This window comes from Dipodomys merriami, unplaced genomic scaffold (assembly GCF_024711535.1).
Source record: "Dipodomys merriami isolate MVZ:Mamm:240054 unplaced genomic scaffold, mDipMer1.0.p SCAF_10, whole genome shotgun sequence".
NCBI classification, from domain to species: Eukaryota; Metazoa; Chordata; class Mammalia; order Rodentia; family Heteromyidae; genus Dipodomys; species Dipodomys merriami.
The window spans coordinates 6552459-6572469 of record NW_027202271.1 but is presented as its reverse complement, the minus strand read 5'-3'; the positions used below and the strand labels follow the sequence as shown (position 1 = coordinate 6572469).

Here is a 20011-nt window from a genome sequence, read left to right as displayed (position 1 = left end):
GTACAACGTCACACAGTGTTCCCAGCTCCTTGGCTTAAACATGGGCAGGGTCCTGATGCACAACGTTGTCTTTTGACAAAAAGCAGTGCCTGGATCAAACCCTGTTCTCCTCACCTGATGTGGCCTCAGCTGTTGAGGGTTCACTGCTTGGGGCTCTAGTACTTTCACCAGCTGCTGGTCCTGTGGTGCCTGCCACAGGAAACAGTAAGCATTTAACAGCTTTCCTACAGAACCACAGGTCACATTGCCTGCTTCTAAATAGCTATCACATATTCAGGTACACTTTGCCATTTCTGACTCCTTCTCTATAAAAAGGATCCTAAAATTGTATATGATTCTAAAGATGTCTGTGGGTACATGTTAACTGGTCTAAGGCAAATAAACTTCATCTTTACTCTCTTTAATAAGAAGATGCTGGATGCTGTGAATCAGAAACAATCTTGCTTCCAGATGCAACTACAAACCTTCAGGAAATACTTATTATACCTAGGACCCTTCTACCCCAAATGTAGATTCTGCGAATCTCAGAAGGAACCCCTACAAATTTGATGTTAATTTGCAGCCATTGTTTGAATCCTGAACACCCTTCCTGAATCCTAGGATCATCATGTCTGATGAGCACACTGAGAGAACCAATGCTGGAACAAGGCTTTAGAAACATCATCTGATCCTAACCCCCTGTTCTCCCTGTAACACTGTTGCTACAGAACCTGGTCCCTTCCTAACTCCAGTCTCTTCCTATTTCTTTCCATTGGCAACATGCTCCATAAACTGAGAATAAGAGTTCACCCCATCCATGCACTTACAAACCTGCACATGCAATGGTTCTCCCTTTTCCTTACCTGATCTGTGGCTAGCAGAAGTGGTAGCTGGTCTGGCTGAGGATCCTGGGCCTGCAGTGGTGGAGGCTGCAGACAGCACCGTGCTCCCTGAAACCAACCACAGAATGAGAGGTGACAACAATGAACATGCTTCTCCTACCAAAGTGAGAAAAAGACAGTGAGTGACAATTCCACTCCTGTTCTCCTCAGGGTTATAAACCCTGTGGGAGCCTGAGTCCACAGACCAGCTCCTGTTATGAGAAGACATTGGGGAGACAGACTTGTACTCCATCCACACTGAGAGAACTGGAAGGCCCTATGGTTCTGGTGACTGCATATCAAGTGCAGTTCCACCTAATGAGTTGATCAGGTGGTACACAAAGGTGTCTGTTGTACTCCATAGAAAGAGAGGGGTGTCTGATGTACACCATTGAAAGAGAAAATTTTAGTCTTCCTGGCTCTCCTGTTCCCTGAGATATACAAGAGGAGCATGCTTTTCATTGCAAGCTACAAAGAGAATTTAGCTTCCTTATGGTTAAGACCGGAATTAGGCTTGCTTTTTCTTTGATTATAAAAATATATTTACCACATAGTTTTCACTGAAGTTTCAAGTAGATACATCCAGTCTTGCAACACTGAATTCCTGCTCATTACCCTAAGGTATTTTAATTAAATGTAATTATCATGTTGGAATCATGATTTGTTAGCTCCCAATGATTGGGTCTAGCCTTGTTTTGTTCTGATACATTTTATTTTTTTTCCCAGTGGAGTCCTCTCACATATGTGTTTGTCTTCTATGTCTATATGGCCAATGATTCCTCTGTCTCTATCCGGAACTAGAATAAGAACATATGTGCTCTAGAGGACAAGGATTATTTTTTATTTAGGGATGGTGACATCCTTGGGAAGTATGCAGAGTGAATACATCACTAAAATGACAGCATGTGAAGCAGCTCATTCCATGGAATTTCCGAGATCTTTAATCACATAAATATTTTTATATCTCCCTTTAAAAATGCTGATGGTAACTAAACTAATGGTATCCACTTTCTCTAAAGTTTAATTTCACTGTTCTCCTATAAACATTTCCAAATAAAACATGGAAATAAACAAAAGATAGCATGTGCTTCCCAAACTTCTCATATATCGTAAAATATTTCTCTGAGAGTCATAGAGTTATTTTCTCTAATCTTCTAGTCATGGGCCATCACCGAAGTAGCAATGGTTGGGAAGGACAGCCATGGCTCACACCTATAAGGTTTACTTCTCAGGAGGCTGAATTCTGAGGATTAGTGTTCAAAGACAGTCTAGGCAGTAAAGACTGTGAGACCCTTAGCTCCAATTAACTACCAAAAGGGCCCAAAGTGGAGCGATGGATCAAGTGCTAGCCTTGAGCACAAAAGCTCAGGGGACAGTGACTAGGCCTTGAGTGAAAGCCCCAGGACAGGCACTATAAAAATATCAGAACAATGGTTGAGTTAACCAGGGATCCTGTCTCTGACTGCATGTAGAGCACAAGTGCTTGTGTGTCTACCACTGGTTCCCTCTCTGCTTCTGTTTCTTCTCTATCTGTGTTTACAGTGTGCTTTCACTACTGCTTGTGCTAGACATTCTACCCGCTCTTCCACTGGTTCCTATGGGAAGAAAACTGATTTTTTTTTTAAATGTGGAGTTATTTTTTGTACTCTTTGACTTTTTTTTGAAATCCTTCTATATGCTTAAGCTGGCCTTGAACCTGGGACCTTGCTTTTTCAGCCTCCCTAATTCTGCAATTACAGTTTTACCACCACCATACCTGGCAAGAATATGGTTTAAAAGATTCTAAGAACTGGGAAAAATGGATTCTGTCATGGGTTTTCCTTAAATGTGTTCTTGTCATGATTTCCTACTATGTTTTCTCAAGTGTTCTAACCTTGTTCTCAGGATCTCACTTTGGAGTCAACAATGCTTATCCTGGACTCCACAGTGCCCCACAGAGGGCTTTGTATTGCTTTCTGGGTGTGTAGAACGGATGGTCTCAGTGCTTGATGGTCCAGCTGTGGTCTGCATGCTGGGTGATGACGTTTGGTCTCCCTACCTGGTGGTCCAGCCGTGCTCTGCGTGCCTGGTGGTCCAGCTGTGGTCACCCTGGCTGTGGTCTCCCTGCCTGGTGTTCCAGCTGTAGTCTCTGTTCTTGGTGGTCCAGCTGTGGTCTCTGTGCCTGCTGGTCCAGCTGTGGTCTCTGTGCTTACTGTTCTAGCTGTGGTCTCTGTGCTTGGTGGTCCAGCTGTGGTCTCCCTGCCTGGTGGTCCACCTGTGCTCTGTGTGCCTCGTGGTCCAGCTGTGGTCTCTGAGCCTGGAGGTCCAGCTGTGACCTCCCTGCCTGATGCTGAAGTCAGTCCCACAGACTGGCCTGTTGTTCCTGATAAACACAGAAGCAATGGTTGCTATGCCCACTCATGCTCCTGAAGCTGGAGACTAGGCCATTAGCTTGCGCCTTAGATACTTATGAACAGTGCTTCATTTTCCACAGCTGACCCACTCTGATATTTTCACTTGTGTGTAGGTGCTAAAGTGCCTGTCTTGATTTACCTGAATTTCCTTGGGTCACAGATCCAGGGCTTGATTCCCAGAGGGTGCTGGCTTCTTTGCCAATAGGTGTGGGTGAGGTAGGCACTTCTGTTCTTGCTGATTCAAAAAAGCAAACAGTGATATGCTCCCTTTGATCAGCACGCTAAACCTCACATAAACCCTCTGATGCTGGCAACACCTAGTTTGCCTTGTCATATCAGATTCCTCCCAGTTATCTCGCCAGGCCACTCCATTGGTTGACAGCAGACCCCCAAACCCAATGTTGGTCCCCGAATCAAGCTCAGACTGGGTCTTCTCAACAATGTGTGACAAAAGTATTGAAGAAAGTTCCAGTATATCCTCAATGGATGCTTTATATCCAGGTCCATCATTTAATATAAATATGAAATCTAATATAACAAAAGCTAGTATTCTACAAACATAACAGGGATCGTCTCAAACTGTTTGCATGCATATGCCTAATATTCTGATCTAACATTATTTCCTTATTTGATCTCCTTGTGGCTCTTGGGCAGGGGTGAGATGGTTTTCTTACAAAGCATTCTTCCCACTCGAGATTGGTTCCCAGTACAACTACACACAGTGTTCCCAGCTACTTGGCTTAAACATGGGCAGGATCCTGATGAACAATGTTGTTAATTTTTTTTTTTGGTCCATTCCTGGGGCCTGAACTCTGGGCCTGGGCACTGTTCCTCAGCTCTTCAGATCAAGGCTAGCGCTCTACCACTTGAGCCACAGCACCACTTCCGGCTTTTTCTTTTTGCTAATGTGGTGCTGAGGAATCGAACTCAGGGCCTCAGGCATGCAAGGCAAGCAATCTACCACTGAGCCACCTTCCCAGTCCTTATGAACAACATTGTCTTTTGAGAAAAAGCAGTGCCTGGAACAAACCCTTTTCTCCTTACCTGATGTGGCCTCAGCTGTTGAGGGTTCATTACTTGGGGCTCTAGTAGTTTCACCAGCTGCAGGTCCTGTGGTGCCTGCCACAGGAAACAGTAAGCATTTAAGAGCTTTCCTACACAACAACAGGTCACATTGCCTGATTCTAACTAGCTGTCACATATTCAGCTATACTTTGCCATTTCTGATTCCTTCTCTCTAAAAAGGGATCCTAAAATTGTATATGATTCTAAAGATGTCAGTGGGTACACGTTAGCTTGTCTAAGGCAAATAGATTTCATATTCACTTGCTTTAATAAGAAGATACTGGAATCCTGTGAATCAGAAAAAATCTTGCTTCCAGAAGCAACTACCGGTCTTCAGGAAATACTCATTATACCTACGGCCCTTCTACCCTAATTGTAGATTCAGTGAATCTCAGGACCCCTACAAATTTGATGTTAATTTGCAGCCATTGTTTGAATCCCAAACACCCTTTTGAATCCTGGAATCATCATGTCTCATGAGCACACTCAGGGATGCCAATGCTGGAACAAGGCTGTAGAAACATCATTTGTTCCTGACCCCCTGTTCTCCCTGTAACACTGTTGCTACAGAACCTGATTCCTTCTTAACTCCAGTCTTTTCCTATTTCTTTCCATTGGCACCATGCTCCATAAACTGAGAATGAAAGAGTTCACCATACATGCACTTAAAAACCTGCACATTCAATGGCTCTCCCTTTTTCTTACCTGATCTGTGGCTAGCAGAAGTGGTAGCTGGTCTGGCTGAGGATCCTGGGCCTGCAGTGGTGGAGGCTGCAGACAGCACCGTGCTCCCTAAAACCAACCACAGAATGAGAGGTGACAACAATGAACATGCTTCTCCTACCAAAGTGAGAAAAAGACAGTGAGAGACAATTCCACTCCTGTTCTCCTCAGGGTTATAAACCTTGTGGGAGCCTGAGTCCACAGACCAGCTCCTGCTATGTGAAGACATCAGGGAGAGAGGCTTGTACTCCATCCACACTGGGAGAGCAGGAAGGGCCCATGATTCCTTTGCCTGCATGTCAAGTACACAACCATCTTATGAGTTGATTAAGTGTTACACAAAGGTGTCTGATGTACACCATGGAAAGAGATAATTTCAGAGTCTGCCTGGATGTCCTGTTCCCTGAGAAACACAAGGGGAGCACGCTTTTCATTGCAAGCTATAAAGAGAGTTTGGCTTCCTTATGGTTAAGACCTGAATTAGGCTTGCTTTTTCCTTTGATTATAGAAATATATTTACCACATGGTTTTCCCTGAAGTTTCAAGTAGATATATCTAGTCATGCAACAATGACTTTGTGCTCATTGCACTAATGTATTTTAATTAAATGTAATTAATACGCAGGTACCTTGATTTGTTAGCTCCCAATGGTTGGGTCTAGTCTTGTTTTGTTGTGATACCGTTTATTCTTTTTTCCAGTGGAGTCTTCTCACTTATTTTTTGTTTTCTAAGTCTATATGATTATTGATTCCTCTGTCTTTATCAGAAACTAGAATAAGAACACATGTGCTGTAGAGGACAAGGATTATTTCTTTTTAGGGATGGTGACATTCTTGGGAAGTATGTAGAGTGAATACATCACTAAAATGACAGCATGTGAAGCGGCCTATTCCATGGAAGTTCTGAGATCTTTACTCATGTAAATATTTTTATATCTCCCTTTTATAATAAGCTGATGTTAACTAATGGTATCCATTTTCTCGAAAGTTTAATTTCACTGTTCTGGTATAAACATTTCCAAATAAAACATGTAAACGAAAAAAAGAATGCATGTTCTTCCCAAACATTTCCTGTATCCTAACAGGTTTCTCTTAGAGGCATAGAGTTATTTCTCTTGTCTTCTAGTCATGGGCCATCACCAAAGTAGCAATGGTTGGGAAGGGCAGCCATGGCTCACACCTATAAGGTTTACTCTTCAGGAGGCTGAATTCTGAGGATTAGTATTCAAAGACAGACTAGGCAGCAAACTCTGTGACATCTTTAGCTCCAATTAACTACCAAAAGGGCCCAAAGTGGAGCGATGGATCAAGTGCTAGCCTTGAGCACAAAAGCTCAGGGGACAGTGCCTAGGCCTTGAGTGAAAGCCCCAGGACAGGCACTATAAAAAAATATCAGAACAATGGTTGAGTTAACCAGGGATCCTGTCTCTGACTGCATGTAGAGCACAAGTGCTTGTGTGTCTACCACTGGTTCCCTCTCTGCTTCTGTTTCGTCCCTATTTGTGTTTCCAGGTGTGCTTTCACTACTGCTTGTGCTAGCAACTCTACCAGCTCCTCCACTGGTTTCTGTGACAAGAAAAATGATGTTTTAAAAATGTGGAGTTATTTTTTGTACTTTTGGACTTTTTGAAATCCTTCTATATGCTTAAGCTGGCCTTGAACTTGTGAGCTTGCTTCTTCAGTCTCCCTAATTCTGGAATTACTGTTTTACCACCACCATACCTGGCAAGAATGTGTTTTAAAAGATACTGAGAGCTGGGTAAAATGGATTCTGTCATGGGCTTTCTTTAAATGTGTTGTTCTCATGATTTCCTACAATGTTTTCTCAAGTGCTCTGACCTTGCTCTCAGGATCTCACTTTGGAGTCAACAATGCATATACTGGACCCACAGAACCCCACAAAGGCTTTGTCTTGCTTGCTGTGTGTATAGAACGGCTGGTCTTAGTGCTTGATGGTTCAGCTGTGGTCTCCCTACCAGTTGGTCCAGCTGTGCTCTGTGTGCCTGGTGGTCCAGCTGTGGTCACCCCAGCTGTGGTCTCAGTGCCCTGTGGTCTAGCTGTGGTTCCCTTGCTTGGTTTTCCAGCTGTGGTCTCCATGCCTGGTGGTCCAACTGTGCTCTGAGTCCCTGTTGATCCAGCTGTGGTTTCTGTACTTCGAGGTCCAGCTGTGATCTCCCTCTCTGATGCTGAAGTCGGTCTCACAGATTGGCTTGTTGTTCCTGATAAACACAGAAGCAATGATTGGCATACCCACTCATGCTCCTGAAGCTGGAGACTAGGACATTAGGTTGTGCCTTAGATATTTCTGAACAGTGCTTCATTTTCCACAGCTGACCCACTCTGATATTTTCACTTGTGTGTAGGTGCTAAACTGCCTGCCTTGATTTACCTGAGTTTCCTTGGGTCACAGTTCCAGGGCTTGATTCTCTGAGAGTGCTGCCTTCTTTGCCAGTAGGTGTGGGTGAGGTAGGCACTTCTGCTCTTGCTGATTTGAAAAAGCAAAGAGTGACATGTGACCATGTGCCCCCTATTGTCAGCATGCTGAACCTCACATAAACCCTCTGATGCTGGCAACACCTGTCTCCCCATGTTATATCAGATTCCTCCCATTATCTATCCAGGTCATTTCATTGGTTGACAGGAGACCGCCACACCCAATGTTGGCCACAAATTAAACTCTGATGAGGGCTTCTCAACAATGTGTGGCAAAAGAATTGATGGAATTTCCAATTTGCCCTCAATGAATACTTTTAAAAAGTTTATATAAGTGTATCCAGGTCAATCATTTAATATAAATATGAAATCTAATATAGCAAAAGCTAGTATTTTAAAAACATAAGAGGGATGGTCTCAGACTGTTTCCATGCATATGCCTAACATTCTGATCTAATATTATTTCCTTATTTGATTTCCTTGGGGCTCTTGGGAAAGGGTGAGATGGTTTTCTTACAAAGCATTCTTCCCACATGAGATTGGTTCCCAGTACAACTACACACAGTGTTCCCAGCTCCTTGGCTTAAACATGGTCAGGTCCTGATGAACAACGTTGTCTTCTGACAAAAAGCAGTGCCTGGAATAAATCCTGCTCTCCTCACCTGATGTGGCCTCAGCTGTTGAGGGTTCACTGCTTGTGGCTCTAGTACTTTCACCAGCTGCTGGTCCTGTGGTGCCTGCCACAGGAAACAGTAAGCATTTAAGAGCTTTCCTACACAACAACAGGTCACATTGCCTGTTTCTAACTAGCTGTCACATATTCAGCTATATTTTGCCATTTCTGACTCCTTCTTTCTTAAAATGGATTTTTAAAATTGTTTATGATTCTAAAGATGTCTGCGGGTACAAGTTCACTTGTCTAAGGCAAATAAACTTCATCTTTACTTGCTTTAAAATTAGACACTGGAATCCTGTCAATCAGAAACAATCTTGCTTCCAGAATCAACTAGACCTTCAGGAAATACTTATTATAGGTAGGGGCCCTTCTACCCCAAATGTAGATTCAGCGAATCTCAGAAGGACCCCTACAAATTTGACGTTAATTTGCAGCCATTGTTTGAATCCTGAACACCCTTCCTGAATTCTGGAATCATCATATCTCATGAGCACACTGAGGGATGCCAATGCTGGAACAAGGCTCTAGAAACATCATCTGATCCTAAGCCCCTGTTCTCCCTGTAATACTTTTGCTACAGAACCTGGTCCCTTCTTTACTCCAGTCTCTTCCTATTTCTTTCCATTGGCACCATGCTCCATAAACTGAGAATGAAAGAGTTCACCATACATGCACTTAAAAACCTGCATATGCAAAGGCTCTCCCTTTTCTTTACCTGATCTGTGGCTAGCAGAAGTGGTAGCTGGTCTGGCTGAGGATCCTGGGCCTGCAGTGGTTGTGGCTGCAGACAGCACTGTGGTCCCTGAAACCAACAACACAATGAGACGTGACAACAATGAACTTGCCTCTACCAAAGTGAGAAACAGACAGTGAGTGATGCTGGGCACTGGCGGCTCATGCTTGTAATCCTAGTTACTCAGGAGGCTGAGATCTGAGGATTGCCTTTCAAAGCCAGGCTGGGCAGGATAGGCCATGAGACTCTTATCAACAATAAACCAGTAGAAAACCGGAGGTGGCGCTATGGCTCAAGCAGTAGAGTACTCACCTTGAGCTGAAGAGCGCAGGGACAGCGCCCAAGCCGAGAGGTCAAGCCTCACGACCAACAAAAAAAAAGACAATGACTCACAATTCCACTCCAATTCTCCTCAGTGTTATAAACCCTATGGGAGCCTGACTCCACAGACCAACTCATGCTATGAGAATGACATCAGGGAGAGAGGCTTCTACTCCATCCACACTGAGAGAGCAGGAAGGGCCTATGGTTCTGGTGACTGCATATCAAGTGCACTATCACCTAATGAGTTGATCAGGTGGTACACAAAGGAGTCTGATGTACACCATGGAAAGAGAGAATTTCAGAATCTACATGGATCTCCTGTTCCTTGAGATACGCAAGGGGAGCATGCTTTTCAGGGCAAGCTACAAAGAGTTTGGCTTCCTTATGGTTAAGCCCTGAATTAGGCTTGATTTTTCCTTTGACTTTGGAAATGTATTTACTACCTAATTTTCACTGGAGTTTCAAGTAGATACATCCAGTGAGTCATGCAACATTGAATTTGTGCTCATTGCCATAAGGTATTTTACTTAAATGTGATTATCATGTAGATACATTGATTTATTCGCTCCCAATGGTTGGGTCTAGTCTTGTTTTGTTCTGATACAGTTAATTCTTTTTCCCAGTAGAGTCCTTGCACTTATTTTTTTGTCTTCTAAGTCCATATGATTATTGATTCCTCTGTCTCTATTTGGAGCCAGAATAAGTACACATGTACTTCCCAAACTTTTCTTGCATCCTACAGTACCTCTCTGAGTGTCATAGAGTTATTTTCTCTAATCTTCTAGTCATGGGCCATCACCAAAGTAACAATGGTTGGGAAGGGCAGCCATGGTTCATGCCTATAAGCTTTACTACTTAGGAGGCTGAGATCTGAGGACCAATGTTCAAAGCCAGACTAGACAGTAAAGTCTGTGATGGATCAAGTGCTAGCCTTGAGCACAAAAGCACAGGGGACAGTGCCCAGCCCTTGAAGCAAAGCCCCAGGACAGGTACCATAAAAATACCAGAACAATAGTTGGGTTCACCAGGGATCCTGTCTGTGACTGCATGTAGAGCACAAGTGCTTGTGTGTCTACCACTGGTTCCCTCTCTGCTTCTGTTTCTTCCTTATCTGTGTCTCCAGGTGTGCTTTCACTAGTGGTTGTGGTAGCAACTCTACCCGCTCTTCCCCTGGTTCTTGGGGGAGGAAAAATGATGTGTTAAAAATGAGTAGTTATTTTTTGCATTCTTGGACTTTTTTTGAAACCCTTCTATATACTTAAGCTGGCCTTGAACTTGTGACCTTGCTTCTTCAGCCTCCCTAATTCTGCAATTACAGTTTTACCACCACCATACCTGGCAAGAATGTGGTTTAAAACAATCTGAGAGCTGGGTAAAATGGATTCTGTCATGGGTTTTCCTTAAATGTGTTCTTGTCATGATTTCCTACAATGTTTTCTCAAGTGCTCTGACCTTGCTCTCAGGATCTCACTTTGGAGTCAACAATGCTTATACTGGACTCCACAGTGCCCCACAGAGGGCTTTGTCTGGCTTGCTGGGTGTGTAGAACAGGTGGGCTCAGTGCTTGATGGTTCAGCTCTGGCCTTGGTGCCTGATGGTCCAGCTGTGGTCTCCCTACCTGCTAGTCCAGCTGTGCTCTGCGTGCCTGCTGGTCTAGCTGTGGTCTCCTTGCTTGGTGTTCCAGCTGTGGTCTCTGTGCTTGCTGGTCCAGCTGTGGTCTCTGTGCTTGCTAGTCCAGCTGTGGTCTCTGAGCCTGGAGGTCTAGCTGTGATCTCCATGCCTGATGTTGAAGTCGGTCCCACAGACTGGCCTGTTGTTCCTGATAAACACAGAAGCAATGGTTGCTATGCCAACTCATGCTACTGAACCTGGAGAATAGGCCACTAGCTTGTGCCTTAGATATTTCTGTACAGTGCTTCATTTTCCACAGCTGACCCACTCTGATATTTTCACTTATGTGTACGTGCTATAATGCCTGCCTTGATTTACCTGAGTTTCCTTGGGTCACAGTTCCAGGGCTTGATTCTCTGAGGGTGCTGACTTCTTTGCCAATAGGTGTGGGTGAGGTAGGCACTTCCGTTCTTGCTGATTTAAAAAAGCAAAGAGTGACATGTGACCATGTGCCCCCCTTTTGTCAGCATGCTGAACCTCACATAAACCCTCTGATGCTGGCAACACCTATTTCCCCATGTCATATCAGATTCCTCCCATTTATCTCCCCAGGTCACTCCATTGGTTCACAGCAAACTCGGAAACCTAATGCTGGCCCAGTAATCAAACTCTGACTGGGTCTTCTCAACAATGTGTGACAAAAGTATTGATGGAATCTCCAGTATGTCCTCAATGGTTACTTTATATCTAGGTCTATCATTTAACATAAATATGAAATCTAATATAACAAAAGCTCGTATTTTTCAAACATAAGAGGGATGGTCTCAAACTGTTTCCATGCATATGCCTAACATTCTGATCTAATATTATTTCCTTAAAATTTGATCTCCTTGTGGCTCTTGGGCAGGGGTGAGATGGTTTTCTTACAAAGCATTCTTCCCACATGAGATTGCTTCCCAGTACAATTTCACACAGTGTTCCCAGCTACTTGGCTAAAACATGGGCAGGGTCCTGGTGAACAACGTTGTCTTTTGACTTAGCATTGCCTGGAACAAACCCTGCTCCCCTCACCTGATGTGGCCTCAGCTGTTGAGGGTTCACTGCTTGGGGCTCTAGTAGTTTCACCAGCTGCTGGTCCTGTGGTGCCTGCCACAGGAAACAGTTAATGTTTATCAATCATCAACAGCTTTCCTACAGAACAACACGTCACATTGCCTGTTTCTAAATATCTGTCAGATATTCAGGTACACTTTGCCATTTCTGACTCACTCTTTCTAAAAAGGGATCCTAAATTTATATATTCTGAAGATGCCAGTGGGTATACATTATCTTGCTTAAGGCAAATAAACTTCATCTTTACTTGCTTTAATATTAAAATATTGGAATCCTGTAATTCAGAACCCTTCATGCCTCCAGAAGTAACTACAAAGCTTCATAAATTACTTATTATACCTGGGGCCCTTCTATCTGAGGCCCAGATTTAATGAATCTATAAAGAACTCCTCAATGTGTATTTCAAGCTTGTTTTATTTGATGTTAATTTCCAGCACTGTTTGAATCCAGGATGTCTATCCTGACTCCTGGAATCATTGTGTCTCATGAGCACACTGAAGGATGCAAATGTTGGAACAAGACTGTAGAACTGTCATCTGATCCTGATTCCCTGCGCTCCCCATAATACTGTTGGTTAAGAACCTAGTTCCTTAACTCCAGTCTTTTCTTATTCCTTTCCTTTGGCACTATGCTCCAAAACCTGAGAACAAAGGAGTTCACCCCACAAACCCTTAAACCCCTGCACATACATTGGCTCTCCCTTTTTTTTCTTTTTAATTTTTTTTTTTTTTGTCATTTGTGGGGCTTGAACTCTGGGCCTGGGCGCTGTCCCTTAGCTCTGCAGGTCAAGGCAAGCACTCTACCTCTTGAGCCACAGTGCCACTTCCAGTTTTCTGGTGGTTTATTGGAGCTAAGAGTCTCATGGACTTTCCTGCCCAGGCTGGCTTTGAACTGTGATCCTGGGATCTTAGACTCCTTAGTAGCTAGGATTAAAGGTGTGAGCCACTGGCACCGGGCTGGCTCTCTCCTTTCCTTACCTGATTTGTATCTGGCAGAGGTAGTAGCTGGTCTGGCTGAGGATCCGGGGCCTGCAGTTGTTGAGGCTGCAGACAGTGCTGTGCTCCCTGAAACCAACAACAGTAGGGGGGCGTGTTCAGGATGTACATTACTCCTACTATTACTCTGATTAATAGTGCTTGTGAAAAAGGCAGTGAAAGGTTCTGTCCCCAATCTCTCCTCAATCCTGAGTTCTAACCCCCATCTTCTGATCTCACAGACTAGAACCTACTGCAAAGAGATGATCAGGGAAGGACACTGCCTAGCAGAGCCGGCTGTGTGGGCCTAGAATCCATGGCTCCTGAGCTTGAATCTCCAGCGCTCCTGCCAACTGCAGGGGTGGTTGCAAATGGTACCCACGTGGTGTCTGCTATATATCATGGGGGAGATATTTAACAGGAGAGTTCCACCGGCTCTCCTGTTTACCAAAGAAATGGAAGCTCATGAAATATAAGCTTGTTCTTCTGAAGGGAGAGAACGAGAAATTCAGTTGAAGCACGTAAAGCTCAGTATCTTTAGGAATAAGACAAATTAGGCTTGATTTTCCTTTTGACAAAGTGAATGTAACTATCCCAGCATTTTCTCTTGATTCTCAAGTTCTTGTGCTAGGTAAAGTCATTTGATTCAAATAACACAGATCCTGTGCTCACGATCAGAGTGCTCACCGTCAGTGCACGCTAAAGCACGTTTATTAATAACATTGTAATAGGTGAGGAAGGTGAATGGGGTGACACTGATCAAGAGGTATCATATTCATAAACTGCTTTGTTAAATTGCAACTCATTGTACAACGATGTGAAAGATGAAATTTAAAATATTAAAAATTGATCAGTAAATAATAAAATGTAGCTATAACATAGGCTCATTGGTGTTTACTCCCTGAATACTTTTGTTTATGCTTAAATTTTCCCTGGTTCCAGGTCATACCTTTCCCCTGTTAAATTTTCATCTTGTCAGTCGATATGAATATTCATTCCTCCTCTTCTAACATGAACCAGAGTGAGAGAATATGTGATTCCCGCCCTCTCCCTGCATTCTACAGTAATTCTAAGATAGAATGATGTCTACAACCATAAAGTACCTGTCTTGCTAAAGTCCCTGTCCTGACTTCCCTGAGTTTCCTTGGCTTGTAGTTCCTGTGCCGTGTTCCCTGGGTATGCTGCCCTTCTCATTACTAGGAGTAGGTGTGGCAGGACCCTCTGATCCTGATAAAATAGCATGCAATAATGCTTTAGTCATTCATTGATTCATTTAACCCAGGAAAAGGTTTTCTCTGGTGGGTAGAATGTACTTCCCGCTGATCAGATGACTTTAAGTGACTTGATCCAGGTCACCAGTTTTGTTGATTGCAGATCCAGATGCTAAACACTAGCTTTAGAATCATTATTTTGACCTCTGCTTTCAAAGATCTACGACAAAAGACTCATTTGTGCAATTTTCTAAATGGTGCTAAGTTAGAAGCTCTGAAGAATACCATAAAATTAAACCCAGCCATAGAATCTATAATTTCTTCCATAGAAATGAGATAATTGTTTTTATATTGCTACATTTTAAAATCTTTTGTTTTCTGTTCTAGTTCTGGTATACTGGCCTAGTAGCAAACACTCTGGAATGGCACCCACTTGTGGCTCAAACTTAGAACTGCACCATTCATATAAACTACATGGTGTCTGAAAGCCATTATTACCTGAGTAATTCTGATTCAGAAATTAGGGAATACAAGCTCAAAGGTTATCCCTCTAAAATTTCAATCAGTTTAGAAATCAAATTAGAATAAGTAGTCGCAATTGGTAGTGCTTTATGTAGATTTTTTTCTCACCCCATTATACTACTATGTAAATGATATATATGCCTAAAAGAATATTGTCATCATACATTTACGTCAAAAAATTACAAGTCAAAAAATTAATAGGGGAAAATATAGAAAAAATTAGAGTTTAAATGGAAGAGAAGTGTGAAAGAAGTGTTGCCCTGCTTTGATCAGAATAACCTGCATAGAAAGGCTCCTTTCCAACAGGTCCTGAGTCTAGGCAGGTGGGCTCAGAAATAGGCCATCTAGAAAGTTCTTAAGGGCTGCTGATGCTGTAGTCCAGAAACCAAACATGGAGTACCACAGGATCCCTTGAAGAGGACTACAGACAGGAATATAAAATAGTTGACACTGGTACCAGTCAAGGGAAACAAAATGGAAAAGACACAACCCTACTAAGGTCTTTAAAATGACTGATTGTGTAAGTCCAAGGCTAGACTCAATCTTGTCTTTCTTTTTGTTCTGTTTATGATGAGACTAGAGCTTGAACTCAGGGCCTGGGCACTGTCCCTTAATTTTTTCCCATGCCAAGCGAGAGAGTAAAACCTTATTTCAAGCCCCAGTACTAACACAAGCTACATATACACACATACATGTATGTATATGTATATATGTGTGCATCACAAAGTTCATTTGCACTTCATTGTTTCTAACTCACTGTCTAAAAAATTGATGTTAAAATCGTGATTCTGAGACTGAGTTTATCAATTTTCTTATTGAATGCAAACAAACTTCTTTATACTTGCTTGTTTTAAAACTAGGATTAGGGCTGGGAATGTGGCTTAGTGGTAGAGTGCTTGCATGAAGCCCCGAGTTCAATTCCTCAGTACCACATAAACAGAAAAGCCAGAAGTGGCTCTGTGGCTCAAGTGATAGAGTGCTAGCCTTGAGCAAAAGAAGCTCAGGGACAGTGCCCAGGCCCTGAGTTCAAGTCCCAGGACTGAAAAAAAAAATCATCATGGGTTATTAATCTTAGAGTTTTTTTTTTTTTTGGCTTGTTCCAGGGCTTAAACTCAGGACCTGGGCACTGTCCTTGAGCTTTTTCACTTTTTTCTGGTGGTTAACTGGAGATAAGGGTCTCCTGGGCTTTCCTGGCCAGGCTGGCTTTGAACCATGATCTCAGCCTCCTAAGTAGGTAGGATTACATTCATGAGCCACTGGCGCATAGCTCATGATGATTTTTAAAACCAACTGTGAGGCTTGTATGAAGTATTTACTATGTCTGGGTCCTTCTGCCAGAGGTCCACATTCAATGATTCTGTGAAGAACTCCTCCACTGTATGTCAAAAATATTCTGTTTGATTTCAATTTCCAGCCAATTGCAAGCAAGGACTCCACTCCAAACTTACAGCCTCAGTAGATTCAGCTTTGGAGTCTCAGAATCATGGTGTTCATAGCACATCAAGAGATAGCAAGGATAGTACACGACTACAGAAGTACCATCTAATATAGACTACATAGTAATGAATAGGGTTTCTTGCTCCAATCTCTTCCTATTCCTTTCTTTCTTCACCATGTTCTGGGCACCAAGAATGGAGATAGGCAATATAGCCACTTAGAGCCTGAAAATTCCCAGACTTCTTTTTTCTTACCTGAGCTGCTGCTACCAGAGGTTGTGGCTGGTCTATCAGAGGTTCTGGGGTGGGCAGCGGTGGAGCCTGCAGACACTGCTGTGGTCCCTGGAACGAAGAACAGACTGAGAGATGGAGGCAGGGCACATGCTATTCCGAACAATATTACAAGTTCTTGGAAGTATGAGAAAAAGATGGTGATTGACACAATCCTTTAACTCTCTTGAAGCCTGTCATTTTTTAAATGTTGGTCCTGGGGCTTGAACTCAGAACCTAGGTGTTATCCCGGAGCTTTTATTTTATCTTATTTTGCTCAGGGCTTAGTGCTCTACCTCTTGAACCACAGCTCCACTTCAGGCTTTTTGCTGGCTCACTGAAGATAAAGGGTCTCACAAATTTGTCCGGCCAGGGCCAGCTTCAAACTACAATGCTTAGATCTCAGCCTCCTGAATAGCTATGAGTCACTGTCACCTGGCTTGACATTTTTAGAATGATTATTGCTCTAAAGTTTCCATCAGATTAATCTAAGAATAATTAACAAGTTTCCTGCTTTATGCTGTTTTATGTAGAATTTATCTTTTAGCTCTCCAATTTTAATGTGAACCATAACTTATTTCAAAAGAATTTGCCATAAATTTATGTGGATAAATTACTAGTCGAATGTACATGGTAAGAGAAATAAAATCAGGCTATGACTTGCTAGTAAATAAATAAAGAAAAATCTTACATACATATGAGCAAATGGCATTTAAGGAGCTATTAAAGCCAGGTACAGGTGTTTTACTATAATCCTCGCTACTCAGGAGGCTGATATTTGAGGATCATGGCTCAAAGTCAGCCTGGGCAGCAAAGTCCTTGAAACTCTTATCTCCCATTAACCACCAAAAAACCAGAAGTGAGGGAGTGGCTTAAGTGGTAGAGCACCAGCCTTGAATGGATAAGTTAAGAGACAGTACCCAGGCCCTGAGTTCAAGCCATGGTACTAACACAAAAACAAGAAAACCACTAATGTGTTATTACTATATAAGTGAAAGTTGATCACTGAACGTTTCCCTGTCTTCTAGGTGACTTAGCTCACACACTAGGACCTCAGATGCTAAGATTCAAGGTAAGGCAAGTTGTTGCCAAATAGAAAGGCCTCTGCCTCCTTGTCTGGAAACGCTGCAAAATGAAAATGAAGTATTTGGCTCATTTCTTGTCACCTGTTGTTGTGGCTCTGTCGCTTGTACTTTGATTTTCAGCACCTGGAGTCCCACTCGGTGACATTGCACTTGTCCCTTAAAAAGAGACAACAAATAAATAGTACAGACTTAAAAAAGAAACATGTACAGGTGCTACCAACTATCAAGGTGATGAGAACACACAATTAGATGAAAAAATACAAACAAGCCATCAACTTGTGGAAAGACGCATTACACATTAATTATGCATGCAGAATAATCACCTAAGTCTGATACTGTGTTTGGAACAATCTGTAGAAGCAACTGAGGTCAGCTGCTTGACTGGACCAGTGCACTTGATTCCGTGCTTAGTTTACCTGTTCTGAGGCTCAGGACTGCTGTGGTCCTTGTGGTCCCGGCGGTGGAGGAGAGGGGAACGGAAGTGCCAACATAGCCTGAGAAAACACCAAAGGAATTTTTCATCAGGTCCAGCACCTGTGGCTCACCATTTAATCTTTGTTACTCAGGAAGCTGAGATGTGAGGATCACAGCTCCAAGCCAGCCCAGGCAGGAAAGTCTATGAGATTCTTATCTCCAATTAAGTAGCAAAAGCTAGAAGGGGAATTATGGCTTATGTGGCAGAGCCCCACCCTTGAGCAAAACAGTTAAGGGACAGGACTCAAGCCCCGAGTTCAAGCCCTCCTAGTATTGGCATAAATTCTTTTTTTTCCTCATCTATAGTCTATAGTCTATGTGAACTTTATTACCACTGTAGATCTAGCCATTCCTAATATGGAACACAATAAAGGAATTCTGTGACTTTCTGCTCAGAGCTCACTAAACACTGAATACTATGTTGTCAAAATGTTTGGTTTAATGCTATTTTAAAAAAATAACTTTATGCAACTTGACCATGTTGATTCTTCATACACTTGGCTAAATAACTTTGCTTTAAAATAAGCAGAACTTTCTGGGTGCTGGCGACTCATGCCTGTACTCCCAGCTAGTGAGGAGACTGAAATCTAAGGATTGTGGCTCAAAGCCAAATTGGGCAAGAAAGTTAGGAGACTCTTATCTCTAATTAACTACTAAAAATCCAGAAGTGGTACTCTGACACAGGTGGTAGAGCAGTAGACTTGAGTGAAAATGCCAAGCAAGAGGGTAAGACCCTCATTTGTGCCAGTGCTTACACTTATTTAAAAAATAAGCAGAACTTCATTACCTCATCAATGTAACTCAGGGCTGACAGAAGCCATAATAAAAGCAATCCCACTTTTGGGCATTTACCCAAATGATTACAAACAAGGTCATACTAAAGCTAAACTATGTTTATTGCAGCATTATTTACCATAGCTAAGGTATGGAACCAACCCAGATGGCCTTCAGTAGATGAATGGATCAAGAAAATGTGGTATATATACACAATGGAATTCTATGCCTCCATCAGAAAGAATGACATTGCCCCATTTGTTAGGAAATGGAAAGACTTGGAAAACACTGTAATAATATAGCAACTGCTACTTTTTTTTCCATTTTATTTATTTATTTATTTATTTATTTATTTATTTATTTATTTTATTTGTGAACATACTGTACAGAGGGGTTACAATTACATGGGCAGGATAGTGCGTACATTTCTTACCAAGCATTGCAGCCTCCTCCTTTGTTTACCCTTCACATCCCTTCCCAGCCTCCCCCCTCCCCCCACAACTGCTACTTTTATACTTAAAATATCTACAGGATTGAAATGTGTAAGTCTTTATATCCAACTTTTCTCTCAGCCCATATTCTTATTCTGTAACTTATTTAATCCTGTTTCACATCCCATTTAATAGCCATTGGTAAGGAAGAAAAAGAATTAGAAAGTACATAAAAACTAGACAATATAAATTGATCATGTTAAATTTGTTTTTTTAATGCTACTTAATAACAGTGGGAGAATCCTAGCAAATTACTTGTTTAAAATACTTTTTCAAAAGCCAGACACTGCTAGACATAGTTAAGGCCCATGAAAAAATAGGACTATACTAACCTGAAGTTGAGACAAGGCCTGCAGTTGTACCTGATAAGAAAAACAGAGTAATGTCAATTTGTCTGTTCTTCAAAACAATAGACTGATTACCTGTTAAATAGTTTTCAATATGCACTAATTTGTAATATACACAGTGGTTATGGTTAATACATGTTATTTCATTTTCAGTACAGCAAAATGATTATCTGCAGAATTCACTTATTTTTATACAAAATATATTACAAATAGGATGATACCAAGTAGTATAAAATGTTATAATTAGAGTAATAATTTTGTATCCTCTCAATTTAAAAAATCAACATATATCTTATTTTTACACTGTTAAATATTCCTATGGAAGGAATATTAGCTTCAATGAATGAAGTACATGAAGTGAAGAATTTATTCTATTATTTATATTATTATTATTGTGGTGGTGGTAGTTGTTATTTATGCCAGTATTAGGGCTTGAACTCAGGTTCTAACATTCTACCATTTAAGGCACACCTCCACTTCTGGCTCTTTGTTGGTTA

At 42.1% G+C, this 20011-nt stretch overlaps 1 protein-coding gene across 34 annotated transcripts in view; it reads right to left on the bottom strand.

Annotated features, from left to right (window-relative positions):
• Window positions 1–20011, bottom strand: part of LOC138839325 (mucin-19) — a 223836-nt gene that overhangs the window by 146929 nt on the left and 56896 nt on the right. For 30 of the 34 annotated variants that reach the window (XM_070038897.1, XM_070038982.1, XM_070038948.1 and 27 more), the window contains 18 exons: window positions 19500–19529; window positions 17845–17922; window positions 17510–17584; window positions 16329–16415; window positions 12908–12994; window positions 11889–11963; window positions 11196–11291; window positions 10825–11025; window positions 8865–8951; window positions 8136–8210; window positions 7430–7525; window positions 7017–7259; window positions 5024–5110; window positions 4298–4372; window positions 3393–3488; window positions 2899–3222; window positions 843–929; window positions 115–189 (listed from right to left, as the gene is read on the bottom strand). In XM_070038897.1, the coding sequence (XP_069894998.1) occupies window positions 115–189; window positions 843–929; window positions 2899–3222; window positions 3393–3488; window positions 4298–4372; window positions 5024–5110; window positions 7017–7259; window positions 7430–7525; window positions 8136–8210; window positions 8865–8951; window positions 10825–11025; window positions 11196–11291; window positions 11889–11963; window positions 12908–12994; window positions 16329–16415; window positions 17510–17584; window positions 17845–17922; window positions 19500–19529 (1974 nt within the window). The remainder of the gene's footprint in view (window positions 1–114; window positions 190–842; window positions 930–2898; window positions 3223–3392; window positions 3489–4297; window positions 4373–5023; window positions 5111–7016; window positions 7260–7429; window positions 7526–8135; window positions 8211–8864; window positions 8952–10824; window positions 11026–11195; window positions 11292–11888; window positions 11964–12907; window positions 12995–16328; window positions 16416–17509; window positions 17585–17844; window positions 17923–19499; window positions 19530–20011) is intronic. The other 4 variants (XM_070039056.1, XM_070039038.1, XM_070039046.1 and 1 more) reach the window with 4 other exon arrangements.